At 52.5% G+C, this 22,347-nt stretch overlaps 14 protein-coding genes across 14 annotated transcripts; 7 read left to right on the forward strand and 7 right to left on the reverse strand.

The window, feature by feature from the left end:
- Positions 1-694: 694 nt before the first annotated feature.
- On the reverse strand, positions 695-2,807 carry BKA58DRAFT_396475 (uncharacterized protein; the record flags this gene model as incomplete). The annotated part of the gene is made up of 2 exons (XM_046171360.1): positions 695-711; positions 767-2,807. The coding sequence occupies 2 exons, from the start codon at positions 2,805-2,807 to the stop codon at positions 695-697; spliced, it is 2,058 nt and encodes a 685-aa protein (XP_046031042.1).
- A 390-nt stretch (positions 2,808-3,197) lies between these two features.
- On the reverse strand, positions 3,198-5,931 carry BKA58DRAFT_416183 (mitochondrial division protein-like protein 1). The gene is made up of 3 exons (XM_046172583.1): positions 5,562-5,931; positions 3,891-5,510; positions 3,198-3,841 (listed from the first exon to the last, which is right to left on the reverse strand). Exons 1-3 carry the CDS (start codon positions 5,685-5,687, stop codon positions 3,569-3,571), a joined length of 2,019 nt encoding a protein of 672 aa, XP_046031043.1. The 5' UTR covers positions 5,688-5,931; the 3' UTR covers positions 3,198-3,568.
- A 92-nt stretch (positions 5,932-6,023) lies between these two features.
- Positions 6,024-6,927, forward strand: BKA58DRAFT_305954 (chorismate mutase; the record flags this gene model as incomplete). The annotated part of the gene is made up of 3 exons (XM_046167084.1): positions 6,024-6,094; positions 6,143-6,794; positions 6,850-6,927. 3 exons carry the CDS (start codon positions 6,024-6,026, stop codon positions 6,925-6,927), a joined length of 801 nt encoding a protein of 266 aa, XP_046031044.1.
- Positions 6,928-7,003: 76 nt separating this feature from the next.
- BKA58DRAFT_14547 (uncharacterized protein) lies at positions 7,004-8,484 on the reverse strand. Its single transcript, XM_046164678.1, has one exon. The coding sequence runs from the start codon at positions 8,178-8,180 to the stop codon at positions 7,080-7,082; it is 1,101 nt and encodes a 366-aa protein (XP_046031045.1). The 5' UTR covers positions 8,181-8,484; the 3' UTR covers positions 7,004-7,079.
- Positions 8,485-8,495: 11 nt separating this feature from the next.
- BKA58DRAFT_396478 (uncharacterized protein) lies at positions 8,496-10,546 on the reverse strand (the record flags this gene model as incomplete). Its single annotated transcript, XM_046171361.1, has 2 exons — positions 8,496-9,110; positions 9,251-10,546. The coding sequence occupies 2 exons, from the start codon at positions 10,544-10,546 to the stop codon at positions 8,496-8,498; spliced, it is 1,911 nt and encodes a 636-aa protein (XP_046031046.1).
- A 1,166-nt stretch (positions 10,547-11,712) lies between these two features.
- BKA58DRAFT_14633 (uncharacterized protein) lies at positions 11,713-12,596 on the forward strand. The gene is made up of 2 exons (XM_046164690.1): positions 11,713-12,162; positions 12,217-12,596. Exons 1-2 carry the CDS (start codon positions 11,805-11,807, stop codon positions 12,462-12,464), a joined length of 606 nt encoding a protein of 201 aa, XP_046031047.1. The 5' UTR covers positions 11,713-11,804; the 3' UTR covers positions 12,465-12,596.
- Positions 12,597-12,751: 155 nt separating this feature from the next.
- BKA58DRAFT_396480 (major allergen Alt a 1 subunit) lies at positions 12,752-13,316 on the forward strand (the record flags this gene model as incomplete). The annotated part of the gene is made up of 2 exons (XM_046171362.1): positions 12,752-13,095; positions 13,157-13,316. 2 exons carry the CDS (start codon positions 12,752-12,754, stop codon positions 13,314-13,316), a joined length of 504 nt encoding a protein of 167 aa, XP_046031048.1.
- On the reverse strand, positions 13,234-14,011 carry BKA58DRAFT_14454 (uncharacterized protein). Its single transcript, XM_046164661.1, has one exon. It carries the CDS (start codon positions 13,832-13,834, stop codon positions 13,397-13,399), a length of 438 nt encoding a protein of 145 aa, XP_046031049.1. The 5' UTR covers positions 13,835-14,011; the 3' UTR covers positions 13,234-13,396.
- On the forward strand, positions 13,843-15,284 carry BKA58DRAFT_305635 (Lethal(2)neighbour of Tid protein; the record flags this gene model as incomplete). Its single annotated transcript, XM_046167076.1, has 4 exons — positions 13,843-13,963; positions 14,025-14,269; positions 14,335-14,613; positions 14,667-15,284. The coding sequence occupies 4 exons, from the start codon at positions 13,843-13,845 to the stop codon at positions 15,282-15,284; spliced, it is 1,263 nt and encodes a 420-aa protein (XP_046031050.1).
- BKA58DRAFT_14434 (uncharacterized protein) lies at positions 15,279-15,885 on the reverse strand. The gene is made up of 2 exons (XM_046164656.1): positions 15,457-15,885; positions 15,279-15,398 (listed from the first exon to the last, which is right to left on the reverse strand). Exons 1-2 carry the CDS (start codon positions 15,765-15,767, stop codon positions 15,299-15,301), a joined length of 411 nt encoding a protein of 136 aa, XP_046031051.1. The 5' UTR covers positions 15,768-15,885; the 3' UTR covers positions 15,279-15,298.
- A 358-nt stretch (positions 15,886-16,243) lies between these two features.
- BKA58DRAFT_14555 (major facilitator superfamily domain-containing protein) lies at positions 16,244-18,342 on the forward strand. The gene is made up of 5 exons (XM_046164680.1): positions 16,244-16,850; positions 16,926-17,154; positions 17,203-17,695; positions 17,745-18,063; positions 18,113-18,342. The coding sequence occupies exons 1-5, from the start codon at positions 16,478-16,480 to the stop codon at positions 18,205-18,207; spliced, it is 1,509 nt and encodes a 502-aa protein (XP_046031052.1). The 5' UTR covers positions 16,244-16,477; the 3' UTR covers positions 18,208-18,342.
- Positions 18,273-19,294, forward strand: BKA58DRAFT_14391 (uncharacterized protein). Its single transcript, XM_046164648.1, has one exon. The coding sequence runs from the start codon at positions 18,478-18,480 to the stop codon at positions 19,132-19,134; it is 657 nt and encodes a 218-aa protein (XP_046031053.1). The 5' UTR covers positions 18,273-18,477; the 3' UTR covers positions 19,135-19,294.
- Positions 19,295-20,376, forward strand: BKA58DRAFT_14383 (uncharacterized protein). Its single transcript, XM_046164645.1, has one exon. It carries the CDS (start codon positions 19,455-19,457, stop codon positions 20,283-20,285), a length of 831 nt encoding a protein of 276 aa, XP_046031054.1. The 5' UTR covers positions 19,295-19,454; the 3' UTR covers positions 20,286-20,376.
- On the reverse strand, positions 20,376-22,282 carry BKA58DRAFT_14389 (acyl-CoA N-acyltransferase). The gene is made up of 3 exons (XM_046164647.1): positions 22,063-22,282; positions 21,976-22,003; positions 20,376-21,867 (listed from the first exon to the last, which is right to left on the reverse strand). Exons 1-3 carry the CDS (start codon positions 22,143-22,145, stop codon positions 20,467-20,469), a joined length of 1,512 nt encoding a protein of 503 aa, XP_046031055.1. The 5' UTR covers positions 22,146-22,282; the 3' UTR covers positions 20,376-20,466.
- Between the last annotated feature and the right edge of the window lie 65 nt (positions 22,283-22,347).

Genomic DNA, 22,347 nt, shown 5'->3' on the forward strand with positions numbered 1-22,347 from the left:
GGGTAGAAATAGGTGATACTTATACATCGCCATCGATACAATACCTCACGCACATTCTGTGACAAACATTAATTCTTTCGTGTACAGTAAACGTACGCTGAGAAATGTGAGAAGTGGCGTGAGATCATTCTCTGCAAACCAACACCACCCGACAACATTGCACAACAACTCGAGGTATTTCCAAGTCCATTGATTGTAGTGCAAGCACAGAGACCTCAGCTCAACTATTACGAAGACAGAAAACAGATGGGAAGTCGGAGAGACCAAGGTGTTTCTATGGTGTGATCCGGCTTACTTTGTATGCCCGTTGTTTTCATGGCGTGACCCGGCTTACTTTCTGTGCCCGTACCTCATCATCATTGGATTTGGACCGTCTAACCAACTCAGCATATATTGAACAACAATATTGAATCTGGTTTGATGTGGTCATCACCATGAGAAGAAAGCGGCGAGTCAAGATACAATAGCTACGCCGCTGCACGAACTCAGCTACACTTGGTGGGGCGAAGCAAAAGACGTCACCGACGCTGACATGTAGTATATCGTCGTACAAGGTGGAATAGATTGGTAGAAGTAGCAGCATCAAGCCGCTCTCAATAGATCGAACAAGGAATAATCTACACTGGAAGATGAGGTACCGAAAACAGTCGTCGGTCTATTGATCTACGCTTCGCAAAAGCAAGCCATGTATCGCTTAGAAGTTCATCAAATCTATCCCATGTTAGCTGCGTCACAATAATACACCACCAAAAAAGGAGTAACTTACCTCGTCCAAACAGTGCCCTCTTGGTCCAGTCCATAGCGAGTAAACACCTTGTCCTGAGACTAACACTCTGTGCAAAGTAGACGCCTCTCCACAGGTAGACGGCCAGCAGACCACCGCTCAAGCCGTAGCCATTGTAGTCGAAGATAGCTGCGTTACCAATGTAGGCCAAACTTCCCAGATGCTTGTACTCGAAGGCCTTGTACACCGCATCGTCCAGGTCACCGTAGTCAACGTTATTGAGTGCCATGCCGGGGGCTGCTTGGGCGATCTTGTTGAACTTGCGACCGAGGTATTCACCCTGCTGGTTAGCACGCTGGGCGGTGGCGGGTAGCGAGGTGAGCTTCGAGTCGATCTGGAAAAGCAGCTCTCTAAGCTCGCCAAAGTCCAGAGTGCCAGACTTATCCTTGTCATACTGTTCAAACAGCTTGTCTAGGCGACGAAGGTGGTTCGCTGCTTGCGGGAAGCGCTGCTTGACGCGTTTGGCGATGCCGCGCCAGTCCGAGTACGAGATCTGCAGCTTCTCGGGGTCCTTGCCCTTCTCCCAGGCAGTCGTGCGTAGGAAGTTGACGATGTGATCAGAGACGTTGTTTTGGACGGTTGCACAGTCACCAATAGCGTAAACGTCACCGAGAGGTGATCCGTTCAAACGAAGATGTGTGTCGGTTTCCAGAGCGTGCTTGTTGTTCTGTCCGTCGAGTTTGGCGGCGAGACGCTTGCAGAGATCGGTCTGCGCAACACCAGTTGACCATAGGCAAAAACCCATGGGGATTTCCTTGGTAATCACTTTGCCGTTTTCGTCCTTCTGCGAGAAGAGGATCTTGTCCGCTTGGACTTCCTTGACGCGCGAGTTGGTCAGAATGTCGACCGAGTCGTGGGCAAAACGTTGCTCAGCGTACTGAGATAAGGCCTCTTCGTAGGTGTTCAGGATGTGGCTGCGGGACTGGATGACGTGGACGGAGATTTCATTCCGCAGAAGCTTAGGGTAGAGCTTGCAAAGGTCCTCATTGAGCATGTCGAAGAGCTCAGCCGCGAACTCTACTCCAGTTGGTCCACCACCGCATACCACGAAAGACAGAAGTCTCCGCCTTTCCTCGTCCGATGTTGTGGGCAAGCATGCAAATTCGAGGTTCTTGATAACCTGGTTGCGGATGATTCTGGCATCGCTGATATCCTTGAGGAAATGGCAGTGTTCGAGACCTTTGACACCATGCGAGTTGGTGACGGATCCGACGCCGATGACGAGCTTATCGTATGGAACATAAAACCGTTGCTCCTGGCCCTTGGCATCTACAGCTGAGCACTCGATGAGCTTTTCAGAGAATTCCACGTCCTCGGCCTTTGCTTTGAGGAAGTGTCCGCGTACTCTCCTGACAATCTTTCGGACTGGTTCGACGAGCGACCGGAGCTCCAGCGTTCCGACGGTAGCGGAAGGCAGCATGGGCGTGAAGAGGAACGTGTTCGATGGCGAAATAACGACAACATGGTAGTCGTCCTGGTTCAGCTGCTTCAGGAGGGCTACGCTCCCCCAACCCGTACCCAGTATGACTAACTTTGGCTTGTGCTTGAGCTTCTTATTCTCCGGACATTCGTCGTCGTCAACGAAGTGGTCGGCGATCGGCAGGTTTTTGGGTCCACCTCTCCTCGGGCTGAGTGCGAGCTCTGAGACGGGGATGTCGGTCGCGATAGGGTCCTCGTTGTATGTGTAGGCGTCGTAGACGAAGAAGGCGATAACCAAGACACCGCTAACGGCGACAAAGGAGCCGAGCATGGCTGCTGTCCGGTACGCATACCGGGCGAGACGTGACCGGGGAGCTTGGAGAGGTTTCGTCGAAACGGTTCGTATCGCGGTTGTGGTGGGGCTTTGCCTGCTTAATTGTGAGGTTTGTAGGACGGCGCGTCTCGCAGCCGATGCTGGGCTTCCATTGCTGAAGGATGTGCGAAACTGTGTGTTGGTGGCTCGGGGCAATCTTCTACAGAGAACTGAGGCCCTGGAAGTGGCATTGTATCCGCGCGACAGCGACGCGGCCTGTCGTGGCAGCATTGCGTGAATTCGGAGCTTGGCGGCGCAGATGGAAGCGGGAGAGGAAGCCGGCGATGAAATAGGATGGAAGTAGGGTGCGCCTACGCGAGGGTGCCAGCAATTGACTCTTCAATCGCAAAATTAGAGACGGGAAGGCATAGATAGATAGGATAAGCGAATGTAGTATGTAAATGCCACGGCGGCGTGGGAGCAGGAATAGGCGTCTCAGAGCGCGGAAATGTCAATCGGGTTCCGCGTTACGTCACCATGGCACATCGGAGCTTCGCGGGCCATCCTTGCATGGTTCCACCAGCAACCAAGCTTCCACTGGCCCCATCTGCCGCGTGCTTGTCGTGTCTGCTGTGCCTGTCAGAACTCTGTTTCCATGTCTCTACTATACAGCTAGGGATTCGGACGCGGCTTGCAACTAACGCAGACACATTTCTTGATGTCTCTGTGAGCCGGCTCCATCTCTACTCACGTACTGAATTTGGTCTTCACTAAGCATGCATCCCGCCCGGGCAGACTTTGTGTTTGATCAAGTTTAGCACAGTAATTGTGGATGATAGCTGAATCCATAACCTGTCTAGAAGCGGCCCACATGCGTTACGACTGGCGTTGGGTGGATGTCATCTTGGCCATTGCAGTGGCATGAAATTGATTCATAGTGACATTGTCATGAGTGCTCAACAGCAGTACAACACTTTGCCATTCCCATCGCTGGCATATGCGCAACTCTGTTGTTATATACAATTCTCATCGCTTCTACTAGTGTAGTTCTACTAACACGACCACACACCAACGGTACCATCTCTACGTCCTTCAACCAGATAGCCATCCTTTATCCTGACGTGTTCGATGATAGAGTGTGTCGTCTTGTCGTTCTCGTCAGCCCCAGGTCCGCAGTCCCAGTGCCTTCCGTCTGTCTTGTCGTACACCTTGACTACGTTGGCACCTGCTGCAGACACAATCCGGCGTGAGTCGAACATCATGCTGCTAATGGCGTGGTCGTAAGCGTAGGCGTCGGCGATGGCGCCAGTTCGGAGATCCCAGATCTGTGCATGTTAGTCGGGGAACAGTCTGAGGCAAAGATAGTCAACTTACGCGTATGCTCCTGTCGGCACTACCGGTCACGAGATGAACATCATCGAATTGCAGGGCTGTGACAGGGCCTGTGTGACCGACGAGACTTCGGTGAACCTGTCCGCTGCGCAGATCCCATAGACGTACCATACCGTCGGCGGTACCACAAGCAAGTGCGGCATCGAAGACCTGAATAGCGCCTACAAAGTCGGCAGAGGAGTCGGCAGAGCGTCCCGTCTGTCGCCATGTGCTGTTAGAGGTGTTCGTAGCTGTGGCCTGGGCGGCAGCCCAGAGGACATCAAGCGTCTGCACGCATCGTCCTTTGACCAAATCCCATTGCCGTAATGTCTTGTCTGCAGAACCGGAAACCAGAGTGTCGCCGCGGAAATGTAGCGCAGTGACTTCGTCGACATGTGATTCGAGGGAGAAGAGAGGGCAGTCCTGCATGCTGGTCGACGGTGGCGCAGGAGGTGCGTCTTCCGAGTTCTCAAATGCCAGACCATCGTCGCTTTCTTCGTCCGGCTTGTTTATCCGGTTATCCATGGGCGCATATTCAGCCTTGCTCAAGTCCCACAGCTTTATCGAAGCGTCCATTGAGCCGGTCGCGACGATGTTTTCCTCGACCTGTAGGCAGCGCACGGAGGAGAGATGACCCTCGAGCATTCCGATGCACCGTCCGGCGCTCAGATCCCATACTCGTACTGTGTCGTCTAGAGATGCGGTGACCATCATGCCCCACGGAGCGTCAAAGTCCATGGCGGTGATGGCGTCCATGTGCGCGGGCAGTTCCTTGATCTTGGATCCTGACTGTAGATGCTCGTGGAGTACGGGCATAGACATCCTCTTTGACAGCCTCTTGGCTTTGTTTTTCGTCTTTGGCGAGGAGGGTATCTTCTGGTATATAGACTCTGACATGAATTCGCCCTTGCCTTCTGACACCTCGTCGCTGGTTTGCGACTCTGCCGTCTTGGGTGCCAGTGCAGCCTCGTCGTCCAACTCTTCTTGCAGGTCCTCGATGCGGTTGTCCACGGTGAGCAGGTCCTGCTCCAGCTCGCCCTCTTCGATTTCGAGCCCCGCCAGACGGTCGAGGACCATCTTGCGCATGGTATTGAGGTTGGCGATCTTGTTGTCGATTTCGTGTATCTCGGCCACGCACATATGCTTGCGCACGCTCATCATCTCGAGGCGGTGGCCCATGCTGTTCCGCTGCTTCCTCAGCTTCTGCATCGAGGGGGGCACATTGGGATCGTCCTCATCTTCCCCACCACCGATCAGTCGCTGCCCCCGCGCATTGTGGCGGCCGTGTTTCTTCGCATGGCTGTCGGGGGCGTCGGGCAGCGAGGCCTCGAAGCCCTGGAAGAGAGAGAACTCGGCGTTGTCCTCGGGGATGTTGGACAGGAGGTCGTTGGGGATGTAGGCGAGGGCGCGCTGCTGGATCTCGGGGACGGAGATTCGCGAGCGCACGATCTCGCGGGGGGTGGTCTGGGCGAAGGAAAAGACGGAGCGCTGCATCAGCGGGCGCCTGAGCTCGCGGTGGAGCTCGCCAATGGCGTTCTGGTAGTGCTGGGTGACTCCTTCGGCGCCTATCAAGCTGCCGGCGGTGGCAGTGACTTTTTTGCCAAAAGCTTGCAGATGGCGGGTCTAGCGAGCATTAGCATCACCGTCTGCTCAAGGAAATTGCGGTGGGGCTACATCGGGGAGCGAGTCTATGAAGCTGCTCTCGTCGTCATCGTCAAAGGCCTGCGAGTACCGGGGCGAGCGCGGGCTGGTGGACCGGCCGCGACCTGGGGATCCATTGCGGGCGGTTGACGAGGCCATGCGAGCAGGCGTGGCGGGAGACTCAACGGGCGGCGCAGTGAATAAGACGTCGCTAGGGCATCCTTTATCTTCGCATGTCAGATCGGGCTGCTCGCGTGCGGTGCAAAAGGCCAATAGGCGGTGAGGCGCGTCGGGGGTTGCTCGAGATAGCCGTCCTGGTTGTGGTGGTGGTGTTGTTCGCTGGGTGGAGCTCAGCAGTCGGCACCAGCCTGCGTCATCCGCCGAAGAGCACCGCCGATGGTCGGGTCCTGGTCGCTGTACCACCACCGGAGACTGCCATGGCTACAGACATCATTCACCCGCATAGTTACGCTTTGGGCACTTTGAGGAGGAACCATGGACGCGGCAATCGACCTCTCCGACGCGTCCAAGGCGCTTGACCTGGCCAACATCCGCTTCCAGCTCATGTACCTCGTCCCCGCCATGCGCGCCTGAGTCTTGCTGACAGCAAACAGTCGGCTCGAGGACACAATCACCTTCCATCTGATCGAGCGCGTGCAGTTCCCCCTCAACAGGACCATCTACGCCCCCGGCGGCGTCGACATTGGCGAGCCCGAGACCAGCCTGTTCGACTGGATGCTCCGCGAGCAGGAGCGCCTACAGTCCCTCGTCCGCCGCTACCAGTCGCCCGACGAATACCCCTTCTTCCCAGAGGTCCTCCAGGAGCCAATCCTCAAGCCCCTCAACTACCCGCAGATCCTCCACCCCAACGATGTCAACGTCAACGCCCAGCTGAAGGACTGCTACATCAAGCACATCCTGCCCGCCGCATGCCTGCAGACAGACCGCGAGGACAGGGGAGAGTCGCAAGAGAACTACGGGTCCTCTGCCACCTGCGATGTTATGACCATCCAGTCCCTGTCACGGCGCATACACTTTGGCAAGTTCGTTGCCGAGGCCAAGTTCCAGCAGGAGACGGAGCGCTTCGTCAAGTTGATCAAGGACGAAGACAGGAAAGGCATCGACGAGGCCATCACCAATGCTGCGGTAGAGAAGAAGGTGCTGGAAAGACTGAGGTTAAAGGCGAAGACGTACGGCACCGACCCGGACCTGGGCGCGAATGGCTCGTCCAAGGTAAATGCAGACGCCGTTGTCGGCATGTACAAGGTACGTTCCGTGCCCTCATTCATTCATTCATACTGCGTACTAACAGATAGTTCAGGATTGGGTCATACCCCTGACAAAGGAGGTCGAAGTCGAATATCTGATGCAACGCCTAAAAGGCACACAATGGGAATAGACCCCGCGCACAATCAAGAAGACCAATACTGCCCAATATCTGAACCAAGCCGCCCTTACACTCGAGATACGTGACTGAAAAGGACTGTTCGTTACAAATTCCCCTCTAGCTATCCGTCGCTCCACTAGTACACTAATTAACACTCGATCCGTCTAGTCCAACTCATGGAACTTGACAACGTGGGGCTTCTGGGCTTCGCACTCGAGCTTGAGGTCTTTTCGCGAGTAAGTCTGGATATGGCGTGCCTCCTCTTTCCACTCATCGAGCTTCTGCTCCAATCTCCCCTCACACGTACTAAAGTACTTCCGCCAGATCAAGTGCCCAAAAGCGCTGCAAGTCATCGCCAAGTTCATCGCAGCCATCAATGTAGGTAACGGTTCCATGGACGGACCAGACTGACTCAACAAGAAGCCCATCGTGATTCCAGTAATCAGGCATAGTCGCTGGTAACGGTCCCCTCGATTAATGTCGTACTGCAACCAGTAATCCACCATGGACATGATCGCGATGAAGATAACAAGGCCTGTTGACGGATTGGTGATTATCCTTGGCTGTCTCGCAGATTGACACTTGTCGGTCGATTGCCGGCAGCCGTAGTAATTCTTCACGATATTGCGAAAGCTCCATTGCCCCCAGGCGAGCATACATGTGAATTTGAAATTGGATGCACGTCGCAGCTCAACCACGCCATAGATACGTCCGGCCAAGGGTATCCGACTTCCCGTGTGGTCGAGTATAAGCGGTTCAGGCTGGCGCACCTCTTCGAATGCAGTTCGAGCTTGGGGAGTCTCAGCAACAAACACAACCGGTCTTGTCGATGACTTGTCGTAAGCGCCTTCTGGTCGCGGATCTGCCGGCAGATTTGCGCCCTCTTCTGGAGAACCCTCAAGATCCTTCGCTGTGTCGGACGACTTTGGCCGCATCCGAAAGTGGTAGATGTTTGACTTGGTGATTGCCCGGAACTTTGCTGGCCAGTCTTCAGCCGATTCCTTCGACTCTGGATAGACTAGTATTACATCGAGATTGAAATCATCGACACATTTCTCGCTATCGGAAGGCTCGACATGATGGGGAGAAGTGCGGGGAAGGTATTTGGAAAGGCTGAAGATGCCTGGCATGTTGCAGATGGAGGGGCAGTGTAAGATCGCGTAACCAGAGAATCCTCGTTGCCTTTGGACCCCAGAAAAGAAAAACTGCAAAAGTGTGATTGCAGTTGTTGATGGGGGGGCTGTTGTTTGGTTTGAAAGAGGCATACGATGTTCACGTCACTGTCCTGATCGGTGTATGTATTGAGAAGTGCTGACCGGATCGTCGGCACTACAGATATTGCCTGGCACCTTCTGTATGGTCGCCACTAGCCTGCAGTCACACCTGCATAAGCATAATTTAGCCTGGAATACTACGTCAGAGTCTTGGCTTTACATGCTTCTTCGCTCCAACCATTGCAGCAGAACAGGAGAGGATGAAATAAAGGACTACATTAGTGAAGCAATTATTGTTTGACTGTAACTATAACACAACACAATGAATTGGCAGCCATCTGAAATCTCATAGATCAGCCTTCCATATCACTCAACTTCGTCATCGCTATCAAAGTAGTCCGCCGATGGCGAGTAAGGCTTCCACCACAGTGTAAGGCCATCCTTGGACGTCTTGTACTTCTGCATCCCAACCTCCTCATACCGTTTGCCGCGCTCATCCGTTAGGCTGAAGCCGATTATTGCGTGCGCGTCGTGATCAAATATACTCCTCGTAGAGTTTCTCCTCCGCATCATTACTCCAGCGAAGATGCCATTGAGAAGAACCGTAGGGGGGTTGGAGAAGTTAGTAGGTATCCAAGTTTCTTCTGTGTCGCTGGCTGTTATGGAAGGGGAATGGGTACGAGAGCAAAGTGGGGGTTGGTCAGACAATATCGTAGCGCCGGACTTGCTGCCCGTGGTTGTGCTATTGTGATGACTGGCAGGGCTGTGGATGTCATTTGTAAGTGGTGCGCCATCCATTCCAAACATGTGAGGTTGTTTTTCGCCATTGTCGGTAGTGCGACCAAAGGCTACTTCGTGCACACCATACAATCCATGGGTCGCTGTACGTTCCTTGGGCTTCGTTGGAATACGGTTGTTGGGTGTCACAGGAATATATTCCAGTTCGCAGGGTGTGGATTGTTGCCCAGTCTTCTTAGACACCTACCTGGCGACCACTGTAGGCACACCGTTGATTTCATGGACCGTAGGTTGTTGCTTTCTATTTTTGGGAACATGTCTGGCGACTCCCTCCAGCTCATGAATCACAGGTTGCTTCTGGAGGGAACATGGCCCGCAGTTACCGCAGCAACGCTATCCAGTTCATGTATCGTAGAATGCTTCCTGGTGATTTTGAGGGTCTGACTGGTGGCTCCCTCCAATTCATGAATCGTAACATTTTGCTTTGAATTGTTGGGAACGTGACAGAGAGCTCCTTCCAGCTCATGAACCGTAGGCTGCTGCTTTGCCTTGCTGGCTTTGTGACTGGCAGTTAATACGGGCATACTCTCCATCTCGTGGAACACAGGAGAGTTTCTCGCTGCCTCAGGCATTCTGGTGGCTTCGGTCAGCTGAGCTGATCCATCCGGAACGTAGAGCTCGTGAACCCCATCAGTTTCATTGCTGAATTCAAACTTCCTGGTTTTTTCTGATGTTCGATGACGTTTAGCGTAAATAGGTAGTTTGAAATGTTTGCCTTTAGGCTTTCTGCATGTCATGGGGCTCGCCTCAGTGGTCCCGAGAGTGGTGCTTTTGAGAACGGTATCTTTCAGCATTTTGGACGCTAATTTCTTTGAGCCTGTGGGATTCTGCACGCCAGCTGATGTATGACTTTTATGGAGGCTCGACGTGTCTAGCAGGGCCGGTGCTTCAGGAAGAGATCGTACAATTTTCTTCCGGTTCTTGTCGGCTGTCCGATGGTTGTTGAACGATTGGTAGGTATTCTTCGATTGATCATTGTTGGTCGGCTGATATGCTTGGTAGGTAGTCTCAGGGGGCACATTTATAGCACTCTGTCCTTTCAGGAATTGCACCCAACCCCTTGAAGCACTTCGCGTACTCGTCAAAATGCTGTCGTGCTCTTGATGTGTAGTGCTGTCCTTGTCGAATATGCCAATCTCTCCCACAGACTCTGCTGCGGTATTTACTGTAGCTCCTTCTTCGCTCGTATCATTTGCTTCACTGTCTAAGCTGCTCTTGTCGCTGGCTGTGTCGACAACTTCTTCATCGATCAATTCGGCATCGTCATCTGCGCCAATGTCGTCACCCACTACCTCACTACGCTCCTCATCTGAGCCGCTGTCGTTGTTTTCCACGCTAATAGTCTCAGATTCTGCTTCTTGTTCATCTTCTTGGTCGTCATCACTGGATGCAATGGGGGAGCTGTCGCTGACAACATCGTCGCTAAGCTCGATATCCATGTCATCTACCGAAGCGTTGTCGAGAGCTTCACCAGCGTCATCGCTTTCACGATTGGCGTCTCCGTCTTCACCACTTTGGTTATCCTCGCTGCCTGGGTAATCGTCGTTATCGTTCTCGCCAAAGTCATAGCTAAGATGTCCTTCGTCGGTGTAGGTGGCTTCCAGCTCAGCAGGATCCATGATTTAGGCAAGCCGAGATTGTTGGAAAGAAGGAGGAGAGCAGCAAGAGCCGATGATATTACGGGCGACGAGCATGAAACAGCGACCATACTAAAGTTTTACATCTAAGAAATCCTCCTGGGTAACGAGTATCGCGCGTACGTACCCGTTGTTGGGACATGTTTTGTTCCGCGTGTACCGCATTCCATGCATGCTGCCATCGATTTGCTGGCTTGGATGTGTTGACTTTGTGTTCCGTCCGGTGAGCCACGGCAACAGGACGGGTACTTGTTGTGGTACACCCCCTCTTCTTGCAACACATTCTGCAATCGGTATATTGTGACAATGCTCGTAACAGGTCGCGTATGACAGATGGTGATGGATCTCGGAACCTCCTGCTCCTACATGCAAGTTTGCATCTTGGAGCTCGGCCTTCAAACTTGCCACGCAGAAGAACTCTTCTACCGTCTCGCATCATGCGTACTTCCAAGTTCCCCGGTTGAAAACCACCGGTACACTGGGTGCGCTTTTCATTCTCGTTGGTCTCGTGTTATCCTTCCTTCTGCCCATGTGTATTGTGGCAGGGTCGGTCTTACGTATCACCTCGTGTAAGACGTGTGTCCTTACTGATCTACTACCTAAGCACCCAGCATCAGATACGGCACGACGTCAGTGTTTCTTCATTGTCGATAGGCCACCAACAAGAGTATTGTCTGACTTCGTACTTCGTTGCCGCGTCCATATATTCAGTGGTTTATCGGTCCTATCGACACCAGTGCAAGCACATCTATCCGACCGACTCCGAGAAAATTAGCGAAATGTTCAGTCATCAGGTGAGATCATGGCAGATGCCGACAGTTCGCAAAAGCAACGATGAGATCTCCATGGATGACCGAAAGGAACCGTGAAATGGTTTAGTACCACAATAGCTTTGCGCACGGTAGTGCAGTTGATTTGGGTTTGTCGCCACTCGTGATAGGGCCTCAAGTTAGATGTGCATCTGGGTCGTGAAGGTTTTGTCCAGAATTGAGGCCGAACCCTCGATCGCAGGTACAAAAATAGCAAACATAGCGTGTCGACGGAGTTCCTCCGACGCTGCGTCAGTGGTGTCGGTGCTGGTGTCGAGCTTTCCAGGGCTGTGTTTGAGCGTGGACCCTGGGCTCGAGCCATCCAAGTGATCGGCAGCCACACCCGCAACAACCGGCTCGATGATGCAATTCACTCCACCTGGGCAGATGTCACGGCTCAACCTTCCACCATCTCGGTTCAATCCCAAGCGATGTCGTATTTCGATTCTTCATTCACGAGAGATCTTCATGCTAGTAACTCAAGGTCACGGAGGGAACGCCGATTACTGAAATTACGCTCGCACTCGCACTCAGACCACATGATTTTGTGGACGATGAGGTCGTTCGGGAACGGATCGATCGAACTCTACGGGATTGCAGTGATCATTCGCATGGTCAAATTCCTCAGATTCACAGCGCTCGCGCTCGGCTTTTCGAGCGTAGAAATTCTCTCTATTACTCTCCCAGTGTGCGGACGAATTAGGGTCCTTCATGGGCACTCTTGTGTGTACCGAGCCGGTACTAACATCAAACAAGTAGTCGCCTACCATGACCTGCATGGCATCGCAAGTAACTAGAACACCTGCAGTCCAGGACGTCATGTGGCTAACGCTCGGAAGCGAGGTCTCGCACAGCCAGCCGACCGAACAGCGCCCAATGCTACTGTGCATACCTGGTTCATCCCACTAGACGTCACATCTCGTATGTTTAGTAAGGTTCAAGCCCCGTTAGGTTTACCAACTGCCCGGATAGGACATTTTTATCGCCCCATCCGGTCGCCCCGGATGCCGCTACTTGGTCGTGACACCGTTAGCAAGCATACTGAGGTTCCAAAACTGGGGGAAAATGTCTTTTCGGCGCCGTCGGCATGAACCGATGCTCGTGTTTCGGGAGAACTTTCATGGTACACTCTTCTCGTGTGCTCTAGTTGGTATGGCCAAGAGTGACGCTTGATGTCAACCTCCTCGTGTTGAACCTTGGGGCTAAGCGGACGCGATGATCATAGCAGGAGTACGACACTATAATACGAGGGAGATGACTATATAATGCCGAGTAAGCATCTCACTTTCCATTCATCATCAGACATCAACTTTTACACTCAACACCAACTTACTACACTATCCAACACTTCAACTCAACCCAAACCAACTCTACCAAGATGCAGTTCACCACCATCGCTTCTCTCTTCGCTGCCGCTGCCGTTGCCAGCGCTGCTCCTCTCGAGGCTCGCCAGGTCGATGCCACTTGCCCAGTCTCCACCCAGGGTGACTACGTCTGGAAGATCTCCAACTTCTTCGGACGCAAGCCTGAGGGCACCTACTACAACAGCTTCGGCTTCAACATCAAGGCTACCAACGGAGGTACCCTCGACTTCACCTGCTCTTCCCAGGCCGACAAGCTTGAGGACAACAAGTTCTACTCTTGCGGCGAGAACAGCTTCATCAGCTTCGCTTTCTCGAGCGACCGCGATGGTCTGATCATCAAGCAAGGTGTCAGCGACGGGTAAGTTCTTCCCACACCTTTAAATGCATGGTTTGTTCAAATGTGCTAACAGTTCCCACAGCCTCACCTATGTCGGTACTACGACTATTCCCAGCTACTGCCGTGCCGGTGGCAATGGTCCTCAGGACTTTGTCTGCCAGGGTGTCGCCGATGCCTATGTCACCCTCGTTCCGCTTCCCGCCGCCGCCGCCCCTGTGTGCCCGGCACCCAGCCAGTACTGAGAATAGGCTATGACTTTTCTCAGTACTCATGATTATCTCAGCGTTTCCTATATAGACATTCCTTAGAGCCTAGACCTAATTCAAACATTAATTTCCTCGTTATTTGTGCCTCTATGACTGCGACGATGACATCGTGCTATATTTGAGTCAGACATGTACTTGAGCTGCGAATAAAAAAAGACGACTGGATTTATCAGAGATGCAGGTTTCGAATTAAATATCGAACATGGGGAATTGTCACAAAAGAGGGACGAAGTCCTAGACGCGAAAACCTCGCGCTTGCCTTGAATAGCGCAGCACCACGCCGTAGGCGCAACAGCCTCTGACTCCATACAAAACGTATAGCCCACATCAAACCACCATCCACAGCTCGCACGAGAAAACTGATGCCTGAAACACACGTCGCGCGAAACCACCATCCTTGAAACCTCAAACCTCCTTCCCACGTGACACGCGACGCGAACTATAATACCAACGTTAACCCCCGAGCTTGCCAACACCCAAACCGCGAGCCACATACGCCGCCATGTCGCTCCTCGCCCGCGCAAAAGACCTGGCCTACAACCCCGATCACACAAGATGGATGATTCCGCACCTTCTCGTCGCCGACGCCGCGCTTTCGGGCGTGATAATCGACAAGATACCTTGTTCGTGCTCCTTTCTCACGCAACGAAACCGCACCACGTGTCCTAACAGCGAACTTTGTAGATACGGAGATAGACTGGACAACGTATATGCAGCACATTTCCATCTATCTAAAAGGCGAGCGCGACTATAAGAATATTACTGGTTCGACAGGTCCGCTCGTGTACCCTGGTGCGCATGTATGGATCTACAAGCATCTTTACAAGTGGACGGATGAAGGGCGAGATATAGGTCTCGCGCAGTACATATTCGCAGGAGTATATCTACTTACGCTTGGTGTGGTGTTTCAATGCTACAGGAAAGCGAGGGTGAGTATTTTCTCGTTCTAGCTATTGATGTTGGCGGCATGGAAGGGGAGCTGACATATTCACAGGTCCCACCTTACATTTTCCCGCTGTTGATTCTTTCGAAGCGCATGCATAGTATTTTTATGCTACGATGCTTCAACGACTGTTTCGCGGTACTGTTCTTCTGGCTGGCTGTATTCTGCTACCAACGCGATCAGTGGCATCTGGGGAGCGCGCTATATAGCACAGGGCTGAACGTCAAGATGAGCCTGTTGCTACCTCTGCCAGCCATGGGTATGCTCATGGTTATGAAATTGGGCGGAAGAGAAGCCTTGACTCAGGCCATGATCATCGTACAGGTCTCGGTAAGTACATCTTGGTTATAGTTAACCTCCAGTTGATACTAATTGAAGTGTAGGTTCTGTATGGCTATCCCTTCAGAAAGCGCGCGCCCAGCTACTTTGCCCGCGCTTTTGAGCTCACTCGTGCCTTTCTCTACAAATGGACCGTAAACTGGCGCTTCGTCCCAGAATCTACGTTCCTCTCAAGGCCCTTCGCCATCGGCTTACTCGCTCTGCATGTTGGCCTCCTCATCTGGTACGCGCGGACGCGCTGGATGAAGCCCTCGAAGCGCAATGTCCGAGGGTTCCTCAAGCTTTGTATTCCAGCCATAGAGCCCCGGGACCAGGACACCATGTCCAGCAAGATCACCCCAGATTTCATCATGACGACGATGTTGACCGCAATGGCCATCGGCCTACTTTGTGCGCGGAGTTTGCACTACCAATTCTACGCGTATGTCGCGTGGTGTACGCCATTCCTGCTGTGGAAAGCAGGCTTCAATCCGGCCGTTGTTTATGCGTTATGGGGCGCGCAAGAGTGGGCGTGGAATGTGTACCCGAGTACACCGGCAAGCTCGGCGACGGTAGTGGGCGTTCTGGCGATCACGGTCGCGGGTGTATGGTGGGGAACGAGGAAGGAGTACGAGGGCGTGACGAAAGGTATAATTGAGGAGGATCATGCGCACGCCGAGTGAGTGCGACGAAAAACTCAGTCCTCGTCTGAGTCGCTGGGCGGCATCTTGCCGACGGTCGATTCCTCGTCGTCGCTATCTTGGACGTACGTCGACTTCTTCGCGAACTCCTTGGGCCTGTATACTATTGTTAGCGCTCTGTACCCATACTACACGATACCCGGTTGGAACATACCAGTAGCTCATCTTCCTCCACGCCTTCTCATCGCGCACCACGTTCACAATCTCCCCATCCAGCTTGTTCTCACGGTCCGCCAGAGCAGAGGTATCCACGACCACATAGCTACCCCGCTTAATCCATACTGTTGATCTGAACCTCGCTTCTAGTTCTGCAAGGACAGGCTTGCCATCTGGCAACTCGGCGGCATAGATGTTCTTGCCTTCGGCCTTAGTGATGCGCGCGATAGCGTGATTCGGCGCCAAAGCGTCAGGCGGTGTGATTGTGCTGTCTATGGTGGCAAGGACATTGCGCTTTGGACGGGCCATGTTGGAGTTGAGCTCGGGTAAGCAGGGTGGAGATATTATCGGTTGTGGTAGTTTTGGAGACAGTATGGGAGGGGTGCTCGTGAATTTCCAAGCAGGAAGGTGTGGCCGAGCCCGGTGGGGAAGTTGTCCCCGCCCCTCCGAGCCCCAAAAGTTCGCACTTTCGCGACCTTCTGGGTATTGCGCCCTTTCTGGTCACGGGCCTAGACCCAATGTTTCTTCCAGCTGTCGGATCGGTTACTAGGAATGAACGGCTATCTGCAGAACTAGACGCGTCTGAGTCGTCAAACGGTTGACCAGCCTCATGATCGACTTGCTGACCGACCGTCCACCATCTCCACACTGCTGCAGCGCAACCACACGATACTTACCCGTCGGCTGTGATAGGTCCCAAGTCGGAGCTGGCGCGGGTTTATCTGGTAATAGAAAGTAATTGTGCATTGCATGATTTATCAGCGATAACGCCCTCAGCCTTTGGTTTGGCCAGTTGGGTTCCCGTCGAGGAGTTCGTGGACTACCGTATTCAGGGTGTTGCTCGGGCTACTTTCTTACTTATGACTCCTGCCTTCGCGTTCGCATTGAACTTGAACGTCCAACCACTTCCTACTACCTGAAGCACACAAACCAAACGAACACCTCCCAGCCACATAGTCCAGGGCTTTGCATTCTCTTCGAGTCCGCAAGAGGGCACCGCAGATTGGGAGCTTGCAGCCATGTCGTCCAAACTTCACGGTCTCTTCGACATCCAGCCTGTCTCCTTGACCAACCCGGAACCGACATACCAGAAGAGCAAGGGCAAAGCACCTCAAACGATTGGCGATGTAGGTGTACTACCGGACGTCGAACTCGCAGACTTTGCTTCTCGCAAAACAGACGATAGCCGACAAGCATCGTATTCAGAGCATGAATTGCCCAAAGGCGCGCAGACCCCGAAAACCCCCAACGAACTCGAGATGAGTCGTCCGGCCACGCCGAATCGAGAGGATGCAGTTGGTACAATTAGGACCTGGAACGCTCAACCGATGACCAAATGGAGAATCCTGTGCTGTTGCTTGATCTACTTTTCAAACGGAATCAACGACTCAGGTGAGTAGAAACAAATGCATAGACCTAACGTATACTTGTATTTCTTCTTTGGGATCAAGACTGACCAATCGCCAGTTGTTGGTGCTTTGATTCCATACATGGAGTCCTACTACCACATCTCGTACTCCATCATGTCTTTGGTCTTCGTTGGCAATGCCATTGGATTCATCTCCGCCGCATTCTTCACCAACACGATCTTGGGCAAGTTCGGAAGGGCAAAGACTCTGATCATAGCGGAATTGATACAGTTGTCCGCATACATTATCCTTGTCTGCACCCCGCCATATCCTCTTGTGGTAGTATCGTAAGCACGTACCTTCAAATATGAGTAACGCACCGCTAATGATGCCAGCTTCTTCCTCTTGGGATTCGGTGCAGCTATCAACTTAGCCCTCAACAACGTCTATTGTGCGCACACTCATCCACCCTCAGTCATCCTTGGCCTCGCGCATGGCAGTTATGGCGTCGGAGGAATAGTCGCGCCCATCATCGGAACAGCGATCGTTTCGCAAGGAATACTGTGGTCGCGATTCTACTTCCTCACAGTCGGACTGCGACTTTGCTGCATCGCCTTCGCAGCATGGTCCTTCTGGTCATACACGGAAGACTCTGAGGAGAGCCTGTTAGAAACTACGACTAGCAGACAAACTGCTGCAGAAGAAGCCGCATCCAAGATGAAGAACCTCAAGCTCGCTTTGAAGAACAAGGTCACTATCTTTGGCGCCTTGTTCATCTTCGCATACCAAGGAGCTGAAGTGAGCATCTCAGGCTGGTTCATCTCATACCTCATCAACTACCGTAACGGTGATCCTGCGAAGGTCGGATACGTGACAGCAGGCTTCTGGGTATGTATAATCGCTTTACACCATGACGTGTTTGCTAATTTCCGGATAGGGTGGTATCACTCTTGGTCGTTTCGTCCTCACTCACGCTGCACCCAAAATAGGCGAGAAGAGATTCGTCGTCATCCTCACTCTCGGTACGATAGGCCTCCAACTTCTGGCATGGTTGACACCAAACTTGATCGGAAATGCGGTCGCTGTATGCTTACTGGGCTTGTTGTTGGGACCTGTCTATCCGTGTGCGCAGACCATTTTCTCGCGTCTCATGCCTCGTCACGTCCAAACGACGGCAATTGGATTTATAGGAGGGGCAGGAAGCTCAGGTGGTGCAGTTGCGCCCTTCACAACTGGTGTTCTCGCGCAAGCCTCCGGTGAGTTATATTTATCCTATGCACAGTTATCAGAGCACTAACTGTCTAGGTACTTGGGTACTACACCCTGTTGCAATTGGCATGTACGCTGTTATGCTTGCTTGCTGGTTCGCACTACCCAAGGTGCGCAAGCGAACTGAGTAGACTTGTCGACTTTACGACAATGTCGGGGTTCGTATACGCCGTGACCGAAGTATCCGTCTAGTACGAGGAACGCGATGGCTGGTAATAGGCCACCATGACATCATTTGGAGACCACTAACCTTGCGGGACCCGCGGAACGCGTTGTTCACTAACAAAACGACCACATCAACGCCCATAGTATATAGAAAAGGGAGCCTGCTTCTCCTGAATCGCTCGCAAATTTGAAAACATCTATACAATATCCGAAGACACAATCTCGCACCACCCAACATGTCAGCGACACAAACCGTACAAATCTTGAGCACATCCACCGCGCTGTTGGCGTCGGGGGGTATCGCAGCATTATCGCTCTTCGATATACCCATGTTACAATCACAGCCAGCATCTCGCTCTCTTCCAATGGTGCGCTGGCTCTTCTCAAGAGGCTCTCACGCTTTTCCAACGGCCGCAATTACATCCGCGTCAGGCTTCGTCTACCTCGCTTACAAATTTCTCCCACAATCCTCCGTCCACTCACTTTCTTCGATACTTCAGCATGTCGTAAAGGGCAAACCAGGCCTTTATCTCGCCGCGGCCGCGCTTTCCTTCAGCATCGCGCCAATCACGAGTCTGGCCATGATACCCACGAACTTCGCCCTCATCAGGAAGAATGAAGAGTTAGGCGGGAGCCGAAGTAAGGCATCTGCCGAGTACCGCGAAAAGGCTGGATCAAATGAGCGGAGCGCTGAGGAATCCGTGGACAGCAAGGATGACGTGAGTCAATGGAAGGATTTGAGTGTACCGCAAGAGAAAACGGAGAGGGAGAGTACTCAAGCAGATGATCAAGAGGTAAATGAGCTGTTGGATAAGTTCGGCAAGCTAAACATGCTGAGGGCGGTAGCTATTGGCTCGGGTGGGATTGTGGGATTGATGGCTATTTTGGCGTAGGCTTTGTTCTGTTGCTACACAACCCGAAGTATCCGTAATCCAGCCAAGCACACCTAGCTCCCCGGAATAGGCGGCTCGCATCATGTTCAACGAATGAGATTGCATGCACGTTACAAGCACGACATTGATTGCACGGCTGACGTGAGCTGGCTGACTACCTGTTGTGTAAGATCGCGGGATGGATACCGTGTTAAGGATATACAGCGCGAAAGGTTCAGCTTACTTTCGGCTCTTCATGCATATGTACAGTCCTATAAGGCTTGAATGTCTTCACCATAGCCCAATCTGTTCCATTACTGTTACTGCAACTCGCGTCCAAGATGCATCGGATTTTCCTTCTCCCAGAACTCCTGATCCATATTGTTACTCCTCTTCCCCCTTCTGAACTCCCCATATACGCCTCTGTCTCCAAGCACTGGAGAGAAACACTTCGCCTTAATCTTCCTCCGCGCCTTCTTCCTCTTCGCGAGACTTCATCGCCAATCCAGTCTTCTACTACAAAGCCCCAGGTCCTTGACAAACTACCACAACCTGTCTCCTCTCTCGCCCAGGATATCCTCACTCGAACAACACAATGGGTGAATTCCGGCTTGCCCTTGGATATCTCGGATGACTACTATTTTTGGCACGAAGGTGCTTATGGGAATCTTCTTTCCACGCTTGTCCCATTCTTGCATCCTTGGCTGGGGAAGCATGTGTATGAACTGATAGGTGGACTGGACGAAATGGCTAGGGGGGAGATGGGGATCTGTTTTAGAACCAAGATGAGTGTAGGGGTGTTTGATGAGCTGTTCGCCAGATATGAGAACGAGTCAGAAGCGAGCAGGGTTGCTATGAATGCACACTTAACTAAACCTGTGACGCGGAATGTAGAAATTTACTGTGTGGAGGGTGCGGAGTGGGATCAAGAGTATCGCAATGTACTACACAGACACGGAAGAAGAGACTGGCAGCAGCAATGTGTAAGGATGGAGCGACAAAAAGGTGTTAGGATGGCGGATCTTGTTGAAGAATTGAGGGGTGTCTTGGAAACTAGTAAAATTGGAGCGGAAACTGGAGAGGCAATACAGGGAGAAGTGATGCTGGAGTGGAGATTTGAGGAAGCCGCAAGAAGAATGACATGCTTTGAGTGGTTCGACGCCACGGGGTAGGGAAGAAGGCACTCGGGTGAAAGCGAAAGGATTTGAGCAGACGATAGTCGATCTAGAATGATATCAATATAGGTTTGGGTATACCATGAAGTAACAGCCAACACCATGCGCCAAACCAAATGCCCGCTGATCAAGATATGAATCAAATAGATGCACCAATGAACAACTTGAGGACAAACATTCACCAGTTCCATGTCCTGCTTGCCGCCGAGAACACAGGTGGTTTCCAAATCAAACGATCAGGATCAATGCTCCTCTTGCCCTTTAGCTTCTCCTTCGCCTTCTGTCTCTCCCGTTGGGCAATAACCGCATCTGTGAGAACGACAACGTGCTGGTTCTTGCTGTATCGCAGCATGTTCAGATTTTGCAGGGTATGCAGCACGTCGTTCGTTGTCATCGCTGTCGCAGCACCCAAATCCTCGATGTTAGCTTCGGTTCGGCCAGGCTCCATTAGAATATCGACGAGAATCTCCTGCCAATAGGCACGGTATCCGAGCAGACCCAGATCAGACAACGGCTTCTCTGGAGATCCGAGCTTGTTTTCCCGCTTGGAAAGGAGGTAGGAAAAGTCGATGAGCAGTTTACCAAATCCCTTCCGTTGGTATTGAGGCAGTGTGAGAATACAGGCCACGTTGTAGCCTTCTGCTGATTCTTTCTCTTTGGAAAAGTAGCCTACGAAATGGCAGCCGTGTTCGTCGCGCGTGCACATGCAGTAGAACAAAAAAGGATCCACGTCGTAGTAGAGTGTCTTATGGTCCAGGAAGAGTTTCGAAAGCAGACAGAGGTTTCGACACCATGTCCGCTGCCGCCTCCCGTCAATCTCGAAGAAGGATACGTAGTCGTCTCGGTATATCTCGTTGCCTGGTGGGTGGAGCAGGTGGCACTTTGTGCGATGGCGTTCGAACTGCGTTACTTCGCCATAGTAACCAAGGCAGAATTCACAGATGTACACTACATCCGAGTCGACAAAGTCTACTGGATAGGGTGAGAAGTACCAAGGCTCGACCTCAAACTTGCCCATCTGAATCTTCTCCAAGTTACGCACTCGCGAGATCTCGGTTTGATTCTGGGTCATAGATCCGGATGTGCGCAGCTTCTCGATTTCGTCTTCTCTCGAATAATCTTGGGGTGGCATGGCCTTGGCTGCTGCGGCGGCATCCTGCACGTCGACAAGGTCCATCTCCTCATCCTCGGGTTTCGGTGTGCCTTCGGTGACTTCGCTTGTGACTATGAGTTCTTGGTTCTCCTTGCCACTTGCTTTGGACGGCCTCGGTGCCTTGCCTGGCAGGTTGCTAGACGTCGATTCTGGGGTGCCTGAAATCTCACGATCAAGTTTGCTGCGGGATCGCTTGAGATTCTTCTGATCAGACTTTGAAGGTGCCTTGTCGGTCTTAACGGCAGTGCCCTTCTTTTTGTCTGCTTTCTCGGGCGCAGGCCACTCGACTTCTCTTGATAGATCTATCCGTTCGGCTTCGATCCACTCATCTAGACGCTTGTTGAACTCTTCATAATGAACGTAGAACTTGGGCCTTCCCTGCCTGGTTTGAATCGACAGAACTTCAGCTTTGCGCTTCTCACCATCCTGTAACGTGTTAGTCTAGGTACTGACTAGGTATTGTTGTTGCTGTTTTGGTGTTCATGCGGCTGGGGTTTGCAATGCACATCGCGGTGTTGCGTGCTATTCACGTACCTTCTCAACCCACGCCTTCACGCCAGTCCTGCACGCAGCGCGTCAGCATACATATTCAACAAACTTTGCGCATGGTGTCGCACTTACCTCAGCTGCGCAAGAGTGGCAAAGCCTGTTTCTACGGGCGCCGGCGTCCCGGAGGGCTCATGCGAGTTTTCTCGAGGCGCCATGGTGATGCGACACGCGTTTCTCGATTCTGGTAGATTTTGGGACCCGTTGTGAGGTTTGATGTCGCGATGATGTTAGGGGTGCCGGTCTCAGTCGCGATGTTGCCGCCTGCCGATCGGGCCTTTGCGTCGCGTTCGAGCCGACATCTGGAAGGTGCTAGCGCGGTTTTGAACTTTTGCTCGCGGGGACTGAGCGGAGAAGCGC

Source organism: Alternaria rosae (genome assembly GCF_020736505.1).
Source record: "Alternaria rosae strain MPI-PUGE-AT-0040 chromosome Unknown BKA58scaffold_1, whole genome shotgun sequence".
NCBI classification, from domain to species: Eukaryota; Fungi; Ascomycota; class Dothideomycetes; order Pleosporales; family Pleosporaceae; genus Alternaria; species Alternaria rosae.